Source organism: Palaemon carinicauda, chromosome 5 (assembly GCF_036898095.1).
Source record: "Palaemon carinicauda isolate YSFRI2023 chromosome 5, ASM3689809v2, whole genome shotgun sequence".
Lineage (NCBI taxonomy): Eukaryota > Metazoa > Arthropoda > Malacostraca > Decapoda > Palaemonidae > Palaemon > Palaemon carinicauda.
In genome coordinates this window covers 192,545,181-192,568,638 of record NC_090729.1, presented here as the reverse complement: position 1 = coordinate 192,568,638, position 23,458 = coordinate 192,545,181, and the positions used below count along the sequence as shown (strand labels likewise).

The 23,458-nt window shown below is 34.6% G+C and overlaps 2 protein-coding genes across 2 annotated transcripts in view; both read left to right on the top strand.

Moving 5' to 3' along the window:
* Positions 1-12,011, top strand: part of LOC137641694 (serine-rich adhesin for platelets-like) — a 289,845-nt gene extending 277,834 nt beyond the window's left edge. Inside the window, exons 3-7 of the mRNA XM_068374499.1 lie at positions 3,231-3,355; positions 4,072-4,171; positions 8,381-8,578; positions 9,250-9,437; positions 11,093-12,011. Coding sequence (XP_068230600.1) covers positions 3,231-3,355; positions 4,072-4,171; positions 8,381-8,578; positions 9,250-9,437; positions 11,093-11,171 — 690 coding nt within the window. The 3' untranslated portion in view covers positions 11,172-12,011. The remainder of the gene's footprint in view (positions 1-3,230; positions 3,356-4,071; positions 4,172-8,380; positions 8,579-9,249; positions 9,438-11,092) is intronic.
* A 6,641-nt stretch (positions 12,012-18,652) lies between these two features.
* The window catches only part of LOC137641302 (uncharacterized), a 33,445-nt gene continuing 28,639 nt past the window's right edge, over positions 18,653-23,458 (top strand). Inside the window, exon 1 of the mRNA XM_068373730.1 lies at positions 18,653-18,761. Within this exon, the coding sequence (XP_068229831.1) occupies positions 18,759-18,761 (3 nt within the window). The 5' untranslated portion in view covers positions 18,653-18,758. The remainder of the gene's footprint in view (positions 18,762-23,458) is intronic.

Here is a 23,458-nt window from a genome sequence, read left to right as displayed (position 1 = left end):
AGGAGAGAGAGAGAGAGAGAGAGAGAGAAACACACTACTAATAACTTAATTAGGGTTAAATGTCAGTGTACACGTGAGATAACAACTATATAAATAATAATAATAATAATAATAATAATAATAATAACCCCAATAATAATAATAATAATAATAATAATAATGATAATAATAATAATAATGATAATAATAATAATAATAATAATAATAATAATAATAATAATAATAGTGATAATAATAGTAATCGCAATAATACCTGTAATAATAATAATAATAATAATAATAATAATAATAATAATAATAATAACCAAATCAAACATACATAAAATAAATCCTGCAATTTTCGGAATATGCACAAAAATACTGACATTTTAGACCATGAAACATAACAAAGGGGACTTTTCCACCTTTCATCAATATTTACTTTCATCGGATTTATTTGTTTTGCATTCCTAGCCCAGATATGACCATCGGGTGCAACTTCCCTTCTTGGCACAGGGCCACCTCTAGTAAAAGCTTCGGCTATAAAACGAAGGGTCTCTTGTTTAAAAGGGACATCATGGAGCGTGAACTTATTATTTTCTCTGGTCAAAAACACATTTCATTTAAGATTGGATATCTTCTGGAGGCTATAAACAGAAATGCACAGCATATATATATATATATATATATATATATATATATATATATATATATATATGTGTGTGTGTGTGTGTGTGTGTGTATGTATGTATGTATGTATGTTATATATATATATATATATATATATATATATATATATATATATATATATATATATATATGTATATAAATAAATATATACATAAATATATATACATATGTATATATATATATATATATATATATATATAGAGAGAGAGAGAGAGAGAGAGAGAGAGAGAGAGGAGAGAGAGAGAGAGAGAGAGAGAGAGAGAGAGAGAGAGAGAGAGAGAGAGAGAGAAGGTTTGGGTATGCTCTTCGCACTCCCCAATAGATTCGTTCACCAAACGTTTAATTTGACTCCACAAGTTATTAGAAGAGTTGGAAGACCCAGGCCTAAATGGCTGAGGACTATGAAGCGTAAAGTAGGAGATGTATAATGAGGAATGAAAAAGTATTGAGTTCAAAGCTCAAGATAGAGTAGAGGCGACTGGCGAAATCTAACAGGGCACATTGCGTCACTAGGCGTAGCAGGAAATGATGATGAATCATATATAAAACAACAATATGCAGCCGGTGTGACGGTCTGAACGATCCCCCGGTCTCAGAATTCTCCTTGATAATCTGCACATGCTCGAACATTACCGTTTGCCAGTGCATACGAGGTTGATGTTTTATTTTCCTGTAATGTTAGCGTGCGCAGCTCAACATTACCGCTTGCCAGTACATACGAGCTTGATGTTTTATTTTCATGCGAGCGAAGCGAGCTAATGGCGGAAAAATAATTCTGAGACCGGGGGATCGTTGAAACCGTCACACCGGTTCTAGTGCACGGCAGGATAAAGGCCTCAAACATGTCCTTAGTCATGTCTGAAGTAGATGTATAATGATGAATGAAAACCGTATCGAGTTAAAAGCTCAAGATATAGACGACTGGTGAAATCTAACCAAGGCACATGGCGTCAATACGCGTAGCAGGAGATAGAGGAGATGATGATGATGATTCATAGATAGATAGATAGATAGATATTTTATTGACCACAACATATACAGCTCATATTTACAATAATTATTTACTTCTGGTCCAAATAAAGGCAAAATACTACACTTGGAAATACAATACATTATATACACAAAGGTAAGAATAACAGGTTTTTAACGTATACAAGACATTATTTTGTGAACATGTACTGATAATAAAACAAACGCTAGTAGTTATAAAAAAAAAATTAACAACCAAATTTGGCATTTATATACAAAATCATACTCCAAAAACCTGTTTTTTCCTTAATTCAGAAATATTCATAAATATTCACAAATACTCGTAGAGGATTAAGCTAATAATCTTACATTGCTCAGCCGTTTCTAGTCCACTGTAGGACAAAGGCTTCGAAGATGTCCTTAGTCATGGCAGGGGTGTTTCCATTTTCATCAACACGTTGGCCATTGCAGATTGGTTATAGTGGGAAACCTTAGTCTGATTGCTCACTGCAAACTAGCCTAGTATGGGTAGCCCTGACCAGTACAGGTTTGCTGACTTTGGCGATACACAAAACCCTTTCGCCATACGTTAAGGTATTGCCATATGTAACTTGTAATAAAAATATCTATATAATCATTTACTTTAACCCTCATTAAAACGTGTTTATTCAATCACGAGAAAAGATTAACGATTTTTAGCGTATACAAATACATATTCCGCCCTAATATTGCTGAACCTTTCACTTGCTTGGAAGTATATTCCATTGTTCTGGAGTCCCTTCATTGAAGTTATCTCCTTGTGAACTATCTAAATAGCCATCGAGAAGATGATACGAAAGGTATATGGAGATTATTATTATTATTATTATTATTATTATTATTATTATTATTATTATTATTATTATTATTATTATTACTACTACTTGCTAAGCTAACACCCTAGTTAGAAAAGCAGGATGCTATAAGCCCAAGGGCTTCAACAGGGAAAATAGCCCAGTAAGGAAAGGAAATAAGGAGAAAAATAAACAAGCGTTTTAAACTTTAAAGATCCATTGTGAGTAATGATCTTTCTGTGATTTCAGTATTCTGGGAGCGTTTTATACGTTATAAATGCATTTTGAGCTATGATCTTTTTGTAAAACATTTTAAGAACAGTAACAACATTAAAATATATCTTTCATGTATAAACTATAAAAACTTTAAAAAATATATGAGATAGAATGGCGTGCCTAAGTGTACCCTCAAGCAAGAGAACTCTACCCAATTAACAATCAAAATAAAATATTTCAAGAACAGTAACAACATCAAAATAAATCTATCATATATAAACTGAAGAAAGAGGATAAAATGGTGTGCCCAAGTGTACCCTCAAGCAAGAGAACTCTACCCAATTAACAATTAAAATAATATATTTCAAGAACCATAACAAGCTTAAAATAAATCTATCATAAAAAAAAAAAAAAAAAAAAAAAAAAGACAGAATGGTGTGCCCAAGTTCTCAAGCATGAGAACTCTACCCATGAATGAATAAAGGCCCGTCAGCACAAGTTAAGAATATTTTTAATCATTTTTTTCTTTTTCACTTTTTACAGGTATATAAAACACGCCTTTTAAGGCACATCTCAGAGGAGCCCGACAGTGGGGGTGGTGCTAGCGGTGGCGAAGACGACCCTGAGATACGACAACCTGGTCGTTCCAGTACTCCAGGGACACCAAGGTAAAATATAAACAAATGTTGCACATTTGTACGAGTTTTTCATATTCATATAATCTACACTATTAAAAAAAAAAACGTAATTCTAATCGAAAATTTTCCATTAAAAAATCTACTGTTCTCAGCCATATTTCAGTAAAATACGGGCGACCGTAATTTCACTATACTTAGCTATTACCTTTTTCGTTTTTAAAAAAGTAAAAATCTTGGAATAAATGTTGCTAGACATTCACCGTCTGTTTTCATACAAATTTTAAACAGTGCATATATTATACTCCTAATATCTGGATTCTCTCTATACCTCGGGATCAGAGACCCAAGGGGGAATCACCTCAAAAGATAATAGCTTCAGGTCAGCCGGGGAATCGAACCTAGGCCCAAGGAACCGAGGTTCCAGTGACATAACATCTAGCCACGATGGTATGTCACTGGAACCCCAGTTTCTTGGGCATGGGTTCGATTCCCCGGCTGACCAGAAGCTATTATCTTTGAGTTGATTCCCACTTGGGTCTCTGATCCAGAGTATAGAGAGAGAATCCAGATATTAGGAGTATAATATATGGCTTATATGAATAAACAAATAAATATTTAATTTCCATTAAGCAGTCAATACAACCAAGATAATAAACAATAAATAACACGACATTAAACATCCCTTCTCATAATCATCCATTTTCACATAGTACTACAACCATCTCAAAATCTGACTTGTATTTCAGGAGCCCGGCTATTGATATCGACGACGTCTTCAAACAAAAGCAAAAGGAAATTGAAGACGGCAACAAGGATGATATGTCTCGTGTCAAAGACTTGGCAATGGTGAGTTTCCGATGGAAATATTCCTATGGCTTTCATCTCGAGATTCACTACTTTAAGTTAATGGTTAATTTCTAGCTCACGTTCGATCTATTAGTCATCTTATCAGGTACGCATTTGCAATTTGCTGCTTTGCATAAGATTTACTTTATGATGGTTACCCAACTCATTAGAATCGCTTAATAGTTGTTAATATCTTTAATATAATTGAAAATTAGAGATAAACAAAATATTTAACAAAAGGGCATAATAAATTTCGTTATATCAATTGCAGTCTGATAAAGGTGTATATAATTAACTAATGCATCTGAAGTTATATACAAGAAATTAAGATTAATATAAGGAGTTTGGGTGTATTATCAAATAAATTGCACCTTCTGAGATGAAAACCTTTGATTAATCAATATAAGATTAACTTTTCAATATAGATTTGATAGATTTCATGGGAAACCAGTGCCATGCAACCTTGTACCCGGATTTACTTAATGAAAGTAACAAGTTTTCAGCCTGCAGTGCTAACATCTTATTTGAATGAACATACAAAATAAGGCCAATGTAAATGACCCTCATGAATGGCAGAGGGAAGGGACACTGACATTGCCCTATCAAGCAGGAAAATGCCCTAGAGACTGACCATATATACATATGATCAACACATGAACATACAGACATAACTAACGATTCTACAAGACCTATAGCGATACAATAAATAAAATCAACATTATAAATAACTGCATTACTTCTCACGAGATGGAGTAATATTACAAACTAAAGTCCATTTCTTTTAGCGAGGCAGATTTGCACAGACTCGCAACGGTGCCCTTTTAGCCCGGAAAAGTTTCCTGATCGCTGATTGGTTAGAATTATCTTGTCCAACCAATCAGCGATCAGGAAACTTTTTCGAGCTAAAAGGGCACTGCTGCAAGTCGGTGCAAATATGCCTCGCTAAAAGAAATTGACTATAGTGCACGCGACCCGTCAAAAGTGACGGCCAAATATTGATAGATATGCACACACGCACATATTCAACCATTTCCACCCCTGCCACTTTCCTAACTACAACACGGCAGTTGTGGTTTACGAGTGTACCTCTCGAGTACCTACTCTCGATCTAAGACATTTTTGGCAGACTTTCTGGCGCCAGGCTTTTTTTATTCTACATTAGAACCCCTTAATAAATCTAGGCTGTATTAATTATAATAAAAATTAAATAAAGGTTATAGATATCAAAATAAAAAAACATGTCTATATACAAATGTATAGAAAGATAAACAGACTGATTTATTTTTTCTAATAACGGTTTTTAGATTATTTGGCCAATTTAAGAACTAAGTTAGCATTTAGAGTAAAGTACTACTTCGAGTAAAGTACCATTCGATTAAAATCTCAGTAAATACACAAAAGACTAAAGTGCTATTAAACACAAACTTGACATTACTTAGCTTACATTTTTTCCTGCTTTCCCTTCGTTTGTCTCGGTCACAAGTTACCTGTTCTTCGTTGTGACTGACTGTGATTTGGGTTTCCAAAAATATCGGTATATAAAGGTAAAGGTGTCTGGTTCTAGTTTCATCAAAAGAGGCTCGCCAGAACGTCAGTCGAGTAAGGACAACCCGCCACTGTGGTGCCCAGTCACAGCTGTGGCCTCCCCAGTAAACAGCTTAAACACACTGTCCCGGGCTGGGATCGATCTGCTGTCATGCGAATGCTAGGCGAGCACGTTATCACTGTATTAGCCCATTGTGGTTCTGAGAGAGAGAGAGAGAGAGAGAGAGAGAGAGAGAGAGAGAGAGAGAGAGAGAGAGAGAGAGAGAGAGAGAGAAAATTGTTCATAAAGGCTACGTTTACGTATTTGTCAGATGTAGTTCAAGTGATCATTAAATCAAATTTTTGGTGATGTGAAATGAAAAATTCATGTAAAGGCAGAATACAGATGGTGAAGTGATTAACAAAATAAACCAACATAGCCACAGATCCTCTACTACATTAGTTGAAGTAGCTCACATTAAAAGCACCTCCTGGCTAGTACAGGGTTGCTATGGCCTGATTGGTAACGTCTCTGCCTGGCGTTTGCCAGTCGGGAGTTCGAGTCCCGCTCAGACTCGTTAGTGCTATTAGTGTCTGCAACCTTACCATCCTTGTGAGCTAAGGTTGGGGGGTTTGGGGGACCCTATAGGTCTATCTGCTGAGTCATCAGCAGCCACTGCCTGGCCCTCCCTGGTCCTAGCTTGGGTGGAGAGGAGGCTTGGGCGCTGATCATATAATATATGGTCAGTCTCTAGGGCATTGTCCTGATTGCTAGGGCAATGTCACTGCCCCTTGCCTCGGCCATTCATGAGCGACCTTTAAACCTTTAAACATGTTTGCTTAGCAATCGCAGAGCAGCAGATCGATCCCAGCACTGGACCGTGAGTTTAAGCTGTTTACTGGGGAGACTACTGCTGTGGGCTTGCCAGACTGACGTTCTGGTGATCACCTATTCTGATGAAATTGGAACTGAAACCAGTCACCTTTACCTTTAAAACACCGAACAACAGAAACTATTAGAGTATCAATAATTTCTTTGATTTAAAACAGCAGCGCCTAAAAGTCCCATTTCCACCCGCTCACCAGGGTAAGACAACTCTCTCTTTCTCCCTACAAGAGGGAGTAGGGAGAGACCGAGTAGTTATACGGCTGGCAATGCTGCTCCGCGGGATCGGGGAAATTTATTTATATTTATAACCAGACTCTTGCTTAAATAGTGCTTGTAGTATATAAGGGAAATTGTGCTAATTACAATATTTAGTACTTTGCTAACAATAGGTATAGTAATTAATTCATAGAACATAGTATAAGCAAGCAATTTGTAAAGGATCTTTTATCATAATTATCACAACGAGGTCATTTAAAGGTAAAATCTTCAAGGAAAGATTGGAAATGTATATCTATCTATCAACAAAGGCACTTCCCCCAATTTGGGGGTGGGGATGGGTAGCCGGCATAAAAAAGAACAAAGACTGAAAACGTAATATCCTGAAACCTTTAAAAAAATCTAATCTTAACTTGTACATTATCCTATTATATAGTTTCATGTGTAATATGCCTCTAGGCTTTTCAAAATTATAAATCATCAGCTTTTTCTCTTTATCCAATATATTCAGTAATAACTGTAGAAGACATGTATCCTCGTACTAAATAACAAATATACAGCGAAATATGCAATGTTTGTCTTCGCAGACACTGATATAGAATGTTTATATTGACAGGGACTGATATTCAATGTTTCTATTGATAGACTGATATGCAATGTTTCTATTGACAGACTGATATGCAATGTTTATAATCTCAGACAATAACATGCAATTTTTGTATGTGTAAATCCTGATATGCAATGTTTCTATTGACAGAAACTAATATGCAATGTTTGTATTCGCAGAGACTGATATGTCATGCTTGATATTCGCAGACAATAATATGCAATGTTTGTATGTGAAGAGACTGATATGCAATGTTTCTATTGACAGTGACTGATATGCAATATTTGTATTCGCAGACAACAATATGAAATGTTTGCATGTGAAGAAACTGACATACAAAGCTTTTATTGACAGTGACTAATATGCAATGTTTGTCTTCGCAGACAACACTATGCAATGTTTGTATTAGCAGACACTAATATGCAATGTTTGTATTCGCAGACACTAATATGCAATGTTTGTATTCGCAGACACTAATATGCAATGTTTGTATTCGCAGACACTAATATGCAATGTTTGTATTGGCAGACACTGATATGCAATGTTTGTCTTTGCAGACACTAATAAGCAATGTTTGTCTTCGCAGACACTAATAAGCAATGTTTGTCTTCGCAGACACTAATATGCAATGTTTGTCTTCGCAGACACTAATATGCAATGTTTGTCTTCGCAGACACTAATATGCAATGTTTGTCTTCGCAGACACCAATATGTAATGTTTGTATTCGCAGACACTAATATGCAATGTTTGTATTGGCAGACTAATATGCAATGGTTGTATTCGCAGAAACTAATGTGAAATGTTTGTATTCGAAAACAATAATAGGCAATGTTTGTTTGTATTCGCAGACACTAATATGGAATGTTTGTATTCGAAAACAATAATAGGCAATGTTTGTCTGTATTCGCAGACACATATATGCAATGACTGTTTGTATTTGCAGACACTAATATGCAATGTTTGTATTCACAGAGACTTAAACTAGCAACACGTCGACCATCGTACCTGGAGTGGCTTGGGACAATCAAGCAGAAAAGTCAGGAGATGACCAATGTCCTGGAATCTCATCCACCTCTCGTTCTGGAGGAAGGGAAGCCTGAGGAAGAACCTACAGATGAAGTGAGGAAGAAGAATCTTCAGAGTGCCCTTTCCTGGCTAAGACAAGAGCTTGTGAGTGTGACTGGCTGGTTTTTAAATATCTTTCTTGTATTTTTAGAAATCAATAGACGTAAATGTCCTATTACCGTTGATAATATCTAAAACAATGTATAATTTAATTTACTAGCATTCTTAAGATATATAATTCAGAAGCAAGTTCTTCCCTACAATAAGGGGTCGGTTGCCTGAAGCATCCTCTCTAATGCCTTAACCCCCCAAAAATCAATTAATGCCCATTGTCTTGCAGTAATCAATTCTTGGGTCAGCTCCAAATTTGATCACCTAGAAGAACTAGTGTTCTAGTTTTCTGGCATAGGATCCCAATTTTGCATTTAACAGCAGTCCCTCATGCCTGAATTATCTATGTCCATATATAAATGTATATTGATAAAAAGTGTTTTTTTTTTCTTCTAGCCTCAAGGACATAACTTTCATTGACTAGTATTCCATATCCAGAGAGTCTTAAAATATTTAAAAAGGCTATTTTCTAATATTAGTCCTATTCCCACTGAAAAAAAGTATCTTTCCACTTGAATACAATGTTGCTAATCTAAGAAAATAAATTGTTCAATTTGAAGGTATCTAATGAAACAGAACAAAGATAAAAGGGACAAAAACATAATGAATATCCAACGACAAACAGAAGTCGCATTGCAGTATTCAGTAAATAATCTTCTCCTCAGATGGACATGCGCCAGCAGGACCAACAGTTAGCACGTCAACTGATGCAGTTGAGGATTGAGCTCCAAAGAGTACGTTTGTTAAGATCTTGCAATAACCACCAAGCCTTAGTTGATGAAGTTGCCAATGAAGCAGAGGAGGCACGGACTTACGAATCAAGTGATCTCTGTGAGGTACCACCAGATCTAAGGTACTACTATTCATGTATAGTGTTTTTCATTACACAGAAATAGACACCACCTCCAAAATTAACCCTGGCACCAAAATAGACCTCGGCTCCAAAATAGACCTTATCTCCAAAATGGACCCTGACTCCAAAATAGAACTTATCTCCAAAATGGACCCTGACTCCAAAATAGAACTTATCTCCAAAATGGACCCTGGCTCCAAAATAGACCTTATCTCCAAAATGGACCCTGGCTCCAAAATAAAACTTATCTCCAAAATGGATTAGTCGCCCTCTATAATTCTCTATTCAAGGCTACCTCTTTGAGCTCTTGATATCTTCTCCCTCCCTTCAGGTGATCTAGCATTCACTTCCCTTTACTTTCTCTGGGTCTTCGTCCTTCAAAGTTACCTTCTATAATGTCCTTCAGTAACCCATCTCCTCTTAAAATGTGTCCTATCCAGTTTTTTTCCTTTTCTTTATTGATATAATTAGAATTGTGTCCTATCCAGTTTACCTGCCTTCTCTTTCTTGTTGTAATTGTGGCTGTGTTCTTTCCATTTTTTTCTGCTTCTTCTTTCTTGTTGTAATGAAGGTTCTCTCTTCTCAAATGATTCTTAGTTCTTAATTTGTAAGATCTAAGGCAAGCCTTGCTTAATTACTTCTAGGTTTCCTAATAAGTGATCATTTAAGATTATTTGCTTTACAATCTCAAATACTTGTTCCTAGTCCCCGTAAGTCATTCATAGAAGATGGAGATGATATTGTAGTCCTAATAATACATTCAAAGAAGATGGAGGTGATATTGTAGTCCCCATAATAAATTAAATAAAGGAGGTGATATTGTAGTCCTTATAATACATTCAAAGAAGACTGATTTTATAGTCCCCTTAATACATTCTAAGGTGATATTGCAGTCCACATAATACATTCAAAGAAGGAGGTAATACTGTAGTCCACATAATACATTCAAAGAAGGAGGTAATACTGTAGTCCACATAATACATTCAAAGAAGGAGGTAATACTGTAGTCCACATAATACATTCAAAGAAGGAGGTAATACTGTAGTCCACATAATACTTTACTTTACTTGTTTTGGGTTTAAATCCAACCCTCCACTGAAATCGAGTGAACTACTACTCGGGCGGGTCCATATCAATCATCTAACGAAACATTTTCATTATAACTTATACAATTCTTTGATTGTAGCATCTTCCAAATCATATGATCTTGTGAAAAGTAATGTCTTTAGTTTCTTCTTAAATTCAATTGCTCCCTTTAGGTCCTTCGTTTCAGTTGGCAGTTTATTATAATGTCTAGGCGCACAGTAGCTAAAAGCCCTTTCACCAAATTTACTATTTGTTCTTGGTTCAGATAGCCTATGTTTGTCACCCATGTGTCTTATGTTAACATTTGTTTCTAGTTCTAGTTTTTTTCAGGCATTCTTTTAGATATTTTGGTTCATTTTGGTTCAGTATCTTAAACGTTAGTAAGAGTAGCTTGTATTCAATTCTCGCCTTTACCGGCAGCCAGTGTAATTTAATTAGTGCAGGGGTAACTCTTTCCCTATTGTGTAGTCATTTTATTAATCTAGCGGCTCTGTTTTGTACATTCAAATAAGGAGGAGGTGATATTGTAATTTTTTTATAAAAACATTAAACAATTCTCTTACTTTCAGGGAAACCTTTTCACCGATACTCCGAGAGATTGGAGTAACTCGCATGAACATCACTAGTCGTCGTTTCTCCTTGAGATGAGGGAAAGGACCAGCCTATTCAACCCACTTCAAATTGACCATTGTGCTACGATTTAAATCTTAAGGCACCGAGTTCAATCAATAGGAATATTTGATACAATAAGCCAAGACAGAAGTCATCTTGCACTTTGGTTTTATCGTACAAACTATTTCTTCAGACCCTTGTAAAAAATTGTGCTTAAATTTTCCTGTCTATGGTGTTCTTACTCTTAGCAGGATCTTAAGATTATGTTTTAATTTCACAAAAAAAAATGTATGTCTTAACTATCTGAAGAGATGAATAGAACTATTTTTATATAACCAAACATTAAATAGCTTTAAAATGTATGATCCATTGAAAAGGACCTCAATGGAAACTCTGGTGTATGGATGGAAGTTCCTTACTAGGAAAGGAAATGTATTAATGGAAGCATTGTTCTTAACAATGAACACAAGAGACTGTGTTCACTTGAACTTCAGATCATGAGATTATGAAACTCTTATTAAATCTTAATTCCCCACAAAATATAAAGAATATAATTTGTACAAATCCTTCACCTCAAGTTAAAAGTTATTATATCCACATTCCATTTCTTGAATTACCCAAGAATGATAGACCATAATATTAACAGATATACAAACAAATTGATAATGTTGAAGACGAGGTAGAGTTCTGCCTGGATTTCAGTTTACAATTTCCAGATTAGTTCTCAGTTCACTGTCCCTATTTTGTAAGAAACATATTCTGCTAAACCAGAGTACAAGAATTACCCATTGTTTTAGCCCGCAGGAAAACTTCGAAAATTATTTAACAAACTTTCGAAAATAACAAACTACTGAATTTTATTTGCCATCTTACCAAGGTGAAATACTTGAAAAATGTATTTTAAGAAAAAAAAGTAGACAAACAGTCTTTCTAAAAAATGAGTTCCACGATATTATTGTTACCAGCAAGGAATTGAAGAACAATGGTAACATGCATGAAAATAGCAGTAGAAATGAAGTTCTGTGAATTTATGTCCAAATATTTCAACTAGGAACATTATGAACTCATGTTTTAGAAAGACGTCGAAATATATGGTAAAATGTCTTGGCAGAATATTCAACTACTTTCATTCTGCGAATGAATAATTTGTATGTATTCGTGCATTCAAAAAGAACATGATGTAAAGGCCTAAAAGAAGAAGAGTAAATTTAAAGATTAACATATAAAATAGATCAGAAGAAAATAAGAGAAACTCTGCCAGAGGCATGGTGCTTTGTACAGTAGTAGTACAGAAATCCTTAAGCTTTAGATTTTTAAATCAACATCTATGGTTCTGGAGTGAAGATTCCGCAGATTTACATCAAAGGAAATGAATTCTAGTGCTAGACATGGGATAAGAAACTTCAAAATGTGGGTGTCAATGCTCTGTGAAACAACTTTAAAGGTTTAAATTGAATGGCAGAGGCAAGGGACAATGACATTGCCCAATTGAGCAGGACAGTGCCCTAGAGACTAACCATTTATACGTATGATCAGTGCTCAAACCCCCTCTCCACCCGAGTAAGGATCAAGGAGCGCCAGGCAATGGCTGCTGATGACTCTGTAGATGGACCTATAGGCTCTCCCAAACACGCCATCCTTAGCTCACAAGGATGGTGAGATTGTAGCAGGTTCGATTCCTAGCCGGTCAGATGCTATTATCTTTAAGTGATTTCGCCTTGGGACACTGATCCCGAGGTCGGTAAGAGACTCCAGATATTGATGTATTAAAATATATGGATTAGCGACCAAAGAAACTGACCAGTTTGAGCGGGACTCGGATCCCTTTCTGGCGTTCAGCAGTCAGGGACGTTACCACATTGGCCACCACAAGCGTTAAAATGGATCTTAGGTGACAGACCTCACGAGTTCCAAATGATAACTAGGTTATTGAAGATGGAAAAGTAAGGTATTTTCTGACAGATGGGATAATGATTATTGCTGTCGGAGAAAGCAAGCCTTATACACTATTTGGGGCATAAGCTTTAATAATTCCTAGTATTTGTATATAGTATTCTGATATATCAATGTGGGGGACTATCAAGGCTTCAGCACTGGAAAAAAAAGGTATAGACAAATAAAATTAAGAATAAAAAATTTTAGAAATAAATTTTCTAAAAAAAAAATTAGAAATAAAATTTGAACAAAATCTTACAACGAATTTTCTACAAAATTTTAGAAATAATTTTCTACAAAATGTAAAATATAATTTTCTGCAAAATCAAGATATAATTTTCTAAAAAAAATTTAGAAACATTTTTTCTACGAAATTTTAAAAATAATTTCTATAAATTTTAGACAATTTTAGAAATCATTTCCTACAAAAATTTTTAGAAATAATTTTCTAAAAAAAATTATAAATAACTTTCTGATGAAACCCAACATAAAGTACCTTGGAAGCAGAGTTATAAATAGAAAGACAATATTTTTATTCTGGTAAATCAAATATGTTTAAATCAAGAATGTCATATCATATTTGCATATGCAAAACCTCACGCAACAATCGGGCCGGCGTTCGAGTCCCGCTCAAGCTCGATAGCTTCCGGTAGTCTGCAACCTCACCATCCTTGTGAGCTAAGAATGGAGGTGGGGGGGAGGAGTTTGGGGAAGGCTATCGGTCTACCTATATATATATATATATATATATATATATATATATATATATATATATATATATATATATATATATATATATATATATATTCAGTCTCTGGGGCATTGTCCTGCCAGCTAAGGTACTGTCACTGTCCCTTACCTCTGCCAGTAAAAATAATCAGTACGCAGTGAGAACTAAATATAACATTTGGGTAAATAATAAGGTATGCTAGTCATTTCTCAATTTTTTTTTTTTTTTTTTTTTTAACAATTTACTCATATTTGGATAGGGACGAAGTATTTCCTTTTTCTAATATACAATTTGTATGATATGAGAGACCTGAGACATATTGTGTATCAGTTCTGTTGAATGTGTATTATGTATAGAATCTTGTATCTTCTGTAATCACTGCCTAGCTTAGTAGTAAACTTGTAAATAAAGATATTACTTATGGGTAATTTTTTCATCTACCTCTATCGCAAACACTAATTTTTGGGTTTCATAAAAATAACTCAAAGTTCATGTACACTTTATCAATTTAATAACGTGAACATCCAATATAGCGATTTCTCTTCATTATGACTAGTTCAGTGGCTACTTTCCTATTGGTAAGGTAGAAGAGACTTTAGCTATGGTAAGCAGCTCTTCTAGGAGAAGGACACTCCAAAATCAAACCATTGTTCTCTAACCTTGGGTAGTGCCATAGCCTCTGTACCATGGTCTTCCACTTTCTTGGGTTAAGTTCTCTTGCTTGAGGGTACAACTGGGAACGCTATTCTATCTTAATTCTCTTCCTCTTGTTTTTATGAATTTTTTTATGGTTTATATGATAGATCTAATTTAAGGTTGTGAATGATCTTGAAATATTTTATTTTGACTGATATTACTTCTCGTGTAGTTTATTTATTTCCTTGTTTCCTTTCCTCACTGAGCTATTTTTCCTTGTTATAGCCCTTGGGCTTATAGCTTCATGCTTTTCCAACTAGGCATGTAGCTTAGATAATAATAATAATAATAATAATAATAATAATAATAATAATAATAATAATAATAATAATAAAAAATGTTACTTTTCTCTAGACTGGCCCTGACTCAGGTCCCTCCCTGGCCCTTGTTTGATGGAGAGGGGAGATCAGGCGCAGATCATAATATATGGTTAGTTTCTAAAACAATCTCCCATGAATCTGCATTTAAACCTTTAAATGGTATAGAAATTACCTATTTATCACTGCCCTTTCCCACGGGCCAACCCTTCTGGGTGCCATTTTCAGTGAGCCTTACATAGTATATTGAAAATGGAACTTCGCAGATTCTCTGTAAATTCCTTGGGCACAACTGCAGAAGGACTTTTCTACGTCTCCATTCTCTTTCGTCAATAAATATTCCGTCAAGACATTAAACGTGTTTTTGTGCTCATGATTTTGTATCAATCCCTGCTAGCAAGCCCTACACATTCAACCCTGTTTTGAGTTTTGTAACATGCAGTGATAACAAGGCTACATGAGGTAGGCCTAACTAATGCATCCCAGTCACAACTGTGCATTATTCTAGAAGTCAAGATTATATGCTAGCCAATTGTTTATCCTACTTTCCTGAGAAGGCGACATGTGCAAAATAATGTTCATGTTTTTAGCACGAGGTACTGTGAACATAAATCGAGAATTGGTTTTAGAAATAACTATTAACCTAATGATTTTATTCTTTTATTCGTGTTAATAACATATATTTTACATCTATAAAATTTCCAAATATGAAGTGAATATAAAATATGATTATAATCTACCTTGAAAAAAAATATTACATATTGTACTGTACCTAGTGAATACTACCCGAAAAAACATAATAAATTATACTGCAATTATTTCACAATCAAAAGAAAGTTTTGCGAGGTAACAGAATTTCCGAGTGAGGTCCCACTTTTTATTATTATTATTATTATTATTATTATTATTATTATTATTATTATTATTATTATTATTATTATTATTATTAGTTAAGCTACAACCCTAGTTGGAAAAGCATGATACTATAAGGCCCAAGGGCTCCAACAGGCCAAAATAGCCCAGTGAGGAAAGGAAACAAAGAAATAAACTAACTACAAGAGAAGAAATAACAATTAAAATAAAATATTTTTAGATCATTAACAATTTAAATTAGATTTATCATATATAAACTATAAAAACCTCATAAAACTAGAGGAAGAGAAACAAGATAGAATAGCGTGCCTGAGTGTACCCTCAAGCAAGAGACCTCTAACCCAACAGTGGAAGACCATGATTCAGAGGCTATGGCACTACCCAAGACTAGAGAACAATGGTTATTATTATTATTATTATTATTATTAATATTAGATAAGCTACAACCCTGGTTGGAAAAGCAAGATGCTATAGGCCCAAGGACTCCAACAAGAAAAATAGCCCAGTGAGGAAAGGAAATAAGGAAATAAATAAACGATACAAGTAATAAAAAACTATAAATTAAATATTTCAAAAACATTAAAACCATTAAAACAGACATTTGATATATAAACAACATTCCCCAACGGCTTACCATAGCTAAAGAGTCTCTTCTACCCTTACTAAGAGGATATTTCCCTCTGAATTCTATAATTATGATAGTTTTAAGGGATTTAGACGATATAAAATGTAATTTAGAAGATTTTTCTTCTACCCTTACCAAAAGGAAAGTAGCCACTGAACAATTACAGTGCAGTAGTTAACCAATTGAGCAAAGAAGAATTGACTGGTAATTGTTGTCAAGTGTATGGGGACAGAAACTATTCGGTGTACATGTAGGCAAATGGAAAATGAGTCATAACCAGAGAGAAGAATCCAATGTAGTACTGTCTGGCTAGTCAAAGGACCCAATAACTCTCTAGCGGTGGTATCTCAACGGATGGCTGGTGCCCTGGCCAACCTACTACCTATATGTAAATACTCAAACCTCCTTCGAAACTATAAATAAAATATGCACACGCAGAAAATTTTACAATATCAAAAATCATAATGATTATCTGGGGCACACATTCATTTACAAAATGGCTTGACTCATTTGATTATCTGACCTGTCTGTTATTTGTGACAACTACAGTCCATTTCTTTTAGCGAGTCATATTTGCACAGACTCGCAACGGTGCCCTTTTAGCTCTGAAAAATTTCCTGGTCGCTGATTGGTTAGAATTATCTTGTCCAACCAATCAGCGATCAGGAAACTTTTGTCAAGTTTTGCATTCGGTTGTCTAGCGCCAGATCACAAAACTAACACCATTGTTTTGAAAACATAGGCTTTAGCAAGGCCTTCGAACTCTGGCCTTAAAAATTGTTGACTTTTGCTTGTTAATACAAATATACTAACTCCATTTCCTCTTGTTACTATTTTTAAAGTTATTCTAGCAACAACTAGCTCCCTGAAGTTTCCAAATAAAGGTATGCTATTCCCCGGAAGCTTTCTAAGATGAACTTTCTCTCTCTCTCTCTCTCTCTCTCTCTCTCTCTCTCTCTCTCTCTCTCTCTCTCTCTCTCTCTCTCTCTCTCTCTCTCTCTCTCTTTTATTAAATAATCGTAAGTGCCAGGATAAGGCTGGGATATCGTCCTGTGTGGCAGGTTGGACAGACACTAGATATACCACACTACACCTCATGTAAACTGTGTAACCTTGCTAATGCCAATAACCTTAAACACTATTGCCTTCATTGCCCTACTGTCAGGAATCTGTTACCTCAAGGACAAAAATTTATTTCAAACCTGTCAATAGTTACTCAAAGATGACCACCTAGACGTAATTTGGACTCGTCATCCACACTTTGGTGGCTGCTAAACTGTCTGTTGCAGTTGTTGTGATAATGGAATACAAACTCATATATGTTATTATTGTAACTGATACACTGATGATTCAATGCTGTAATTTTTCTTTTTATGTTGATTTCTGATGTACTGTATGTAATTGCCAATATGTAACTTTGTTTGACGTCTTTGGGCGTAATAAATTTATTAAATAATCTCTCTCTCTCTCTCTCTCTCTCTCTCCTCTCTCTCTCTCTCTCTCTCTCTCTCTCTCTCTCTCTCTCTCTCTCTCTCAGGAAGGGATATTAAGCATCCTTTTCCAATTTTGCACTGAGCATATGTAAACAACACAATAAATAACAATAACTACTACCTGATATAATGTTTACAATTACTCACAACAAATGCAGCTGATTCTAGTCCACTCCAGGAAAAAGGCCTCAGACATGTCAATTCATGTATTACTTTATTTCAATTGTTCATTACTTCTCTTGTAGTTTAATTATTTCCTTGTTTCCTGTCCTCACTGGGCTATTTTTCCATGTTGGAGCTTATAGCATCCTGCTTTTACAACTATGGTTGTAGCTTAGCTAGTAATAACAATAATAATAATAATAATAATAATAATAATAATAATAATAATAATAATTTCACATAGCACGTTAATTCCATAATTTATTTATTTTAGAATGATTTATTGTTAATTTGTTCTCTTCATTTATTTATTTCCTTATTTCCTCTCCTCACTGGGCTATTTTTCCCTGTTGGAGCCCCTGGGCTTATAGCATCTTGCTTTTCCAACTAGGGTTGTAGCTTGGATAATAATAATAATAATAATAATAATAATAATAATAATCTTGCTTTTCCAACTAGGGTTGTAGCTTGGATAATAATAACAACAACAGCAACAACAACAACAACACCAATAATAATAATAATAATTCCACATACCACGTTAATTCCACAAAACCAAAAATTCCTTAAAGAGAAAAAAGGAACCTGAATCTACCTATCCTAAATTTGAAAGGCACGACTCGCGTGGGATATACCCATATCCGTTCGAAAGTTTCTCTGAAAGGATATTACTCATTGTTCAAGAAGAAGAAAGCCACAAGAAGTCTCTCTCTCTCTCTCTAAATCTAGTCTATCTCATCCTCTTGAGGTGCCTGTAGTCGTCTGTACCTCCTCCATCCAGAAGTGATAGCAATGGTGAGTACTGGAGTGTGTACACTTATGCAGATTTTTTATCCATTCACACACCACTGGATGTCGGTAGGTGTTGGCCAACGTAGGGATTTTTCAAAATGCTCCAGTGCAAATTTTCTATCCATTCATACACCACTGGAGGTCGGTAAGTGTTGGCCAACGTAGGTAAATTTTCTATCCATTCATACACCAATGGATGTCAGTAGATGTTGGCCAATGTAGGGATTTTTTAAAATGCTCTTAGGCAGATTTTTTATCCATTCATACACCACTGGATGTCGGTAGGTGTTGGCCAACGTAGGGAATTTTCAAAATGCTCTTGTGCAAATTTTCTATCCATTCATACACCACTGGATGTCGGTAGATGTTGGCCAATGTAGGGATTTTTCTAAATGCTCTTATGCAAATTTTCTATCCATTTCGCATTCATACACCACTGGATGTCAGTCGGTGTTGGCCAACGTAGGGATTTGTCCAAATACTCTTAAGAAAATTTCCTATCCATTCATACACCATTGGATATTGGTCGGTGTTGGCCAATGCCTTTAAGCAAATTTTCTATCCATTCATACACCACTAGAGGTCAGTCGGCTTTTATACTGAGGGGATTTTTCCAAATGCTTGTTGGGACAAATAACCATGAGGTGATGAATTTAGTTGGCAACAGGGGACACTTTCGTGCAATGATTTAGTTTTTCGAGTTATTATTATCATTATTACTTGCTAAGCTACAACCCTAGTTGGAAAAGCGAAATGACATAAGCCCAGGTGCTCCAACAGGGCTTTGAATTGTGTTGTTTTTTTTATGATGATACAGATAATTGTTCCAGAGAAAATCCTTTGTAGAAAGTACAGTAACATGGATACAGTAAGAGACTGTGTCTGCGTGTACTTTATATCATTGATATAATACATTTGTGCGTATATAAGTGCGTATACTATACAAATTTCAACTTTCACATTTTCCGTTTTCTTCATTACAGTGTAAAAGGGGCCTCTACGTGTATGACTCCGTATGAGTGTTATATTACAAAGTCAATTTATATTGAAGAATTTAACTTCACCGTTGAAATTCTATAAGAGAAAATATTTGGAGAACTGTAACAGCTTTCTGAGTCTAATTTCATTGATAATTAAATTCTCATGGATTTCTTTTAATTACGCTAAACTCTCTTTCACACCTCCTGTTTAAGTTAATGAGTTAATTTCGGTGTTGTTTCTCACTACACATCCCTTCCTAGTATTCTATGATTGTGTCATGTCCTGGAGAAAAAAAAACACATACAACCCCATTCAACCAGTATTTAATTGTTCTTAAACAATGACATTAATTCTCATTAACTAGTGTACGCGACCCGTCAAAATGACGACTAAATATTTATATAGGTTTTCCCACACACAGATTCAACCCTTCCTATCCCCTCTCCCTTTCCTAACTACAACACGACAGTTACGGCAATTTGCAGGAGGTTGTAGTTTCCGAGTGTACCTCTCAGGGTAACCTCTCTCACTAGGGTATGACTACTCCTTCCCATCCCTATCTGAGGGGCGAGGAAAAACCGAGTGGGCATACGTTCGGCAATGCCGATTAACATGACGGGAAATTTATATAAGTGTGGGACAGGTAAATGGAGACCGCTTGCCAGAAACATCGACCCCACATAAAAGAAGGAAAAGATGCAGACAAAGAATATATATATATATATATATATATATATATATATATATATATATATATAAATATATACATATATATATATAAATATAAATATATGTATATATATATAAATATATATACATATTTATATATATATATATATATATATATATATATATATATATATATATATATACAGACACTTGTTCTTTATTGCTTACATCACAACTGACTTGGGATATATTTTTGCACATTACTGACAACTTGAACAGTATGTGGATTTGATAAAGAAAACCACTAGTTATACAGTGATTCAGTGTAGGATATACTGTGGTTACACAAGCTCACTATGGAGAGAGAGAGAGAGAGAGAGAGAGAGAGAGAGAGAGAGAGAGAGAGAGAGAGAGAGAGAGAGAGAGAGAGAGAGAGAGAGAGAAGTATCACGTCAAGTCACAGGAAAAGAAAAAAACCTTTAGAGGACCCGTCAAAAAATCGCCTTTGGTTACATTAAATAATAAATAGTTATGAAATCGGGAATAAAAACAGATGCATAAATGTAACAGCAAAGTATTTTTTGTTTAATATTGTTTTTTTCTAACTTTTTTCCTATCTAGAGTTTTTTCATCAAATATCTCTTCCCAAGTTTTTCCCTTACCTTTTGATATTAAAAGTGTTTTTTTTTTTTTTTTTGACATGGCATTTTTTTTAATGTTTTTTCTAGAGAATTGTTTTCTATAAAATGTTCATTTCTGTATTTCTATTACTGATATATCCTACAAACAGTTTCAAACTATTAAAACCTAAATACATGTCTACTGTAGGCACTATAGCCTTCAAACATGCGGCCCGAGAATATACAATAGGGTCCCACGAGACATTCAAATATTAAGGCTTTCAAGAGGAACCTGAAGACTTTATTCTGGGTATGTTTTGACAGTGATGATCAAACAGTTAGTGAACAATATGCATTGTGAAATGTTAAATACTCCCAAATGAACATCGTTAAACTACCGTGGAGGTCATGTAGAGAGTAGGGTTCCCCTGCTGTACAGGACCAGATTAGCAGCCCGTATTATTATTATTATTATTATTATTATTATTATTATTATTATTATTATTTTTAGCTAAGCTACAACCCTGGTAGGAAAAGCAAGATGCTATAAGCCCCAGGACTCCAACAGGGAAAAATAGCCCAGCGAGGAAAGGAAATAAAGAAATAAATAAACGATAAAAGAAGTAATGAAAATCAAAATAAAATATTTTAAAAACATTAACATTAAAACAGATGTTTGATATACATATATATATATATATATATATATATATATATATATATATATATATATATATATATATATATATATAACTATAAAAGGACTTATATAAGACTGTTCAACATGAAAACATTTGGTCCGAGTTTCAACTTTTTGAAGTTCTACTGATTCAACTACCCGATTAGGAAGATCATTCCACAACTTGGTCACAGCTGGAATGAAACTAGAGTAAAGAAAAGTAAGTAAAGTTAATTAGAATATCAAAAAGTGTCTGCACCCTCCAGGATTTCCATTGCATGAATTTCGAGGTAATCATTAAGCAAGAATTTGTAATTCCTAGAATAATTACACATCCTTTGTAACCATATCGTGTGGCCTCGAGGTAAAGGGATGACTCTGGTGCAAGAAGAAAATGGTAGGAAATAGCCTCTGTATTATGGTCTTCCACTGTCTTGGGTTCGAGTTCTCTTGCTTGAGGGTACACTCGGGCACACTATTCTCTCTAATTTCTCTTCCTATTTTTTCAAGTTTTTATTATATAGGATATATTTATTCTAAATGCTCTTACTGTTCTTAATATATTTCATTTTTCCTTGTTTTCTTTCCTCACTGGGCTATTTTCCCTGTTGGGGCCCCTGGGGTTATAGCATCCTGCTTTTCCAACTAGGGTTGTAGCTTAGCAAGTTATAATAATAATAATAATAATAATAAGTGTACCAAGCCGTAAAAAAGTAACGTCTAAATATCTAAATTCTAAATAAATATGCAACACACACAGATTCGACCCTTCCCACCCCCTCCACCCTTTCCTAACTACAACCCGCTGGTTTGGCAATTTGTGGGAGATTGTGCTTTCCGAAGTGTACCTCACGGGGTATCCCCTATCACCAGGGTATGACTACTCCTCTCCTCCTACACCTGAGCGTGACCAGAAAGAAATTTAATTTTATATAAAGCCTAACGGGTTGCTCTTTATTACTTAGGGAAATACATAATTCAGACAAATTGGCGAATGAGATGTTGAAATAGTAGATTGCATTTATGAATTTGGGCTGAATAGTCTAGCGCTGGTGTCTTAAGTCTATTCAACACCAAATTGCATCTAGATTAAAACCATAGAATTGAATTAAAAAAAAAAAGTTGGAAATAAAAGATGGAAGAAAAGAAACAACAATGGAGATATATAAGACACAGGATTGATATGAAGAAACATTGCCGCTTGCATCTCTGATATTAATTTTTTAGATATTAGATATCTTTAATCTTTATATTTACGTAGCGTCTGATAGCATCATTTATAAATGCCATAGTTTTCTAGCATTTGAAATACCATAGTTTTCTAGCATTTTAAATACCATTTTTTTCTAGCATAGCATTTTAAATACCATAGTTTTCTAACATTGTTATTGCCATAGTTTTCTAGCATTCTAAATACTATAGTTTTCTAGCATTTTTAATGCCATAATTTTCTAGCATCTTAAATATCAGAGTTTCATCATAGTTTTTTAGCATTTTAAATACTATTTTTCTAGCAATTTAAATACCATTTTCTAGCATTTTAAATACCATAGTTTTCTAGCATTTTAAATATCAATTTAGGTTGAAGTTGACACTTCCCCTGAAAATACTCATTCTCGTACAATTTTACTCTTTAGTTAGGTAAAGGTCACTTAATCTGTCATAGACATTTCTTACAAAAAGCGGGAGCATAACGTCATCCTTCATCATATTCCTTCGTATGGTCACATCCTCTAAAGGAAAGGTGTCGT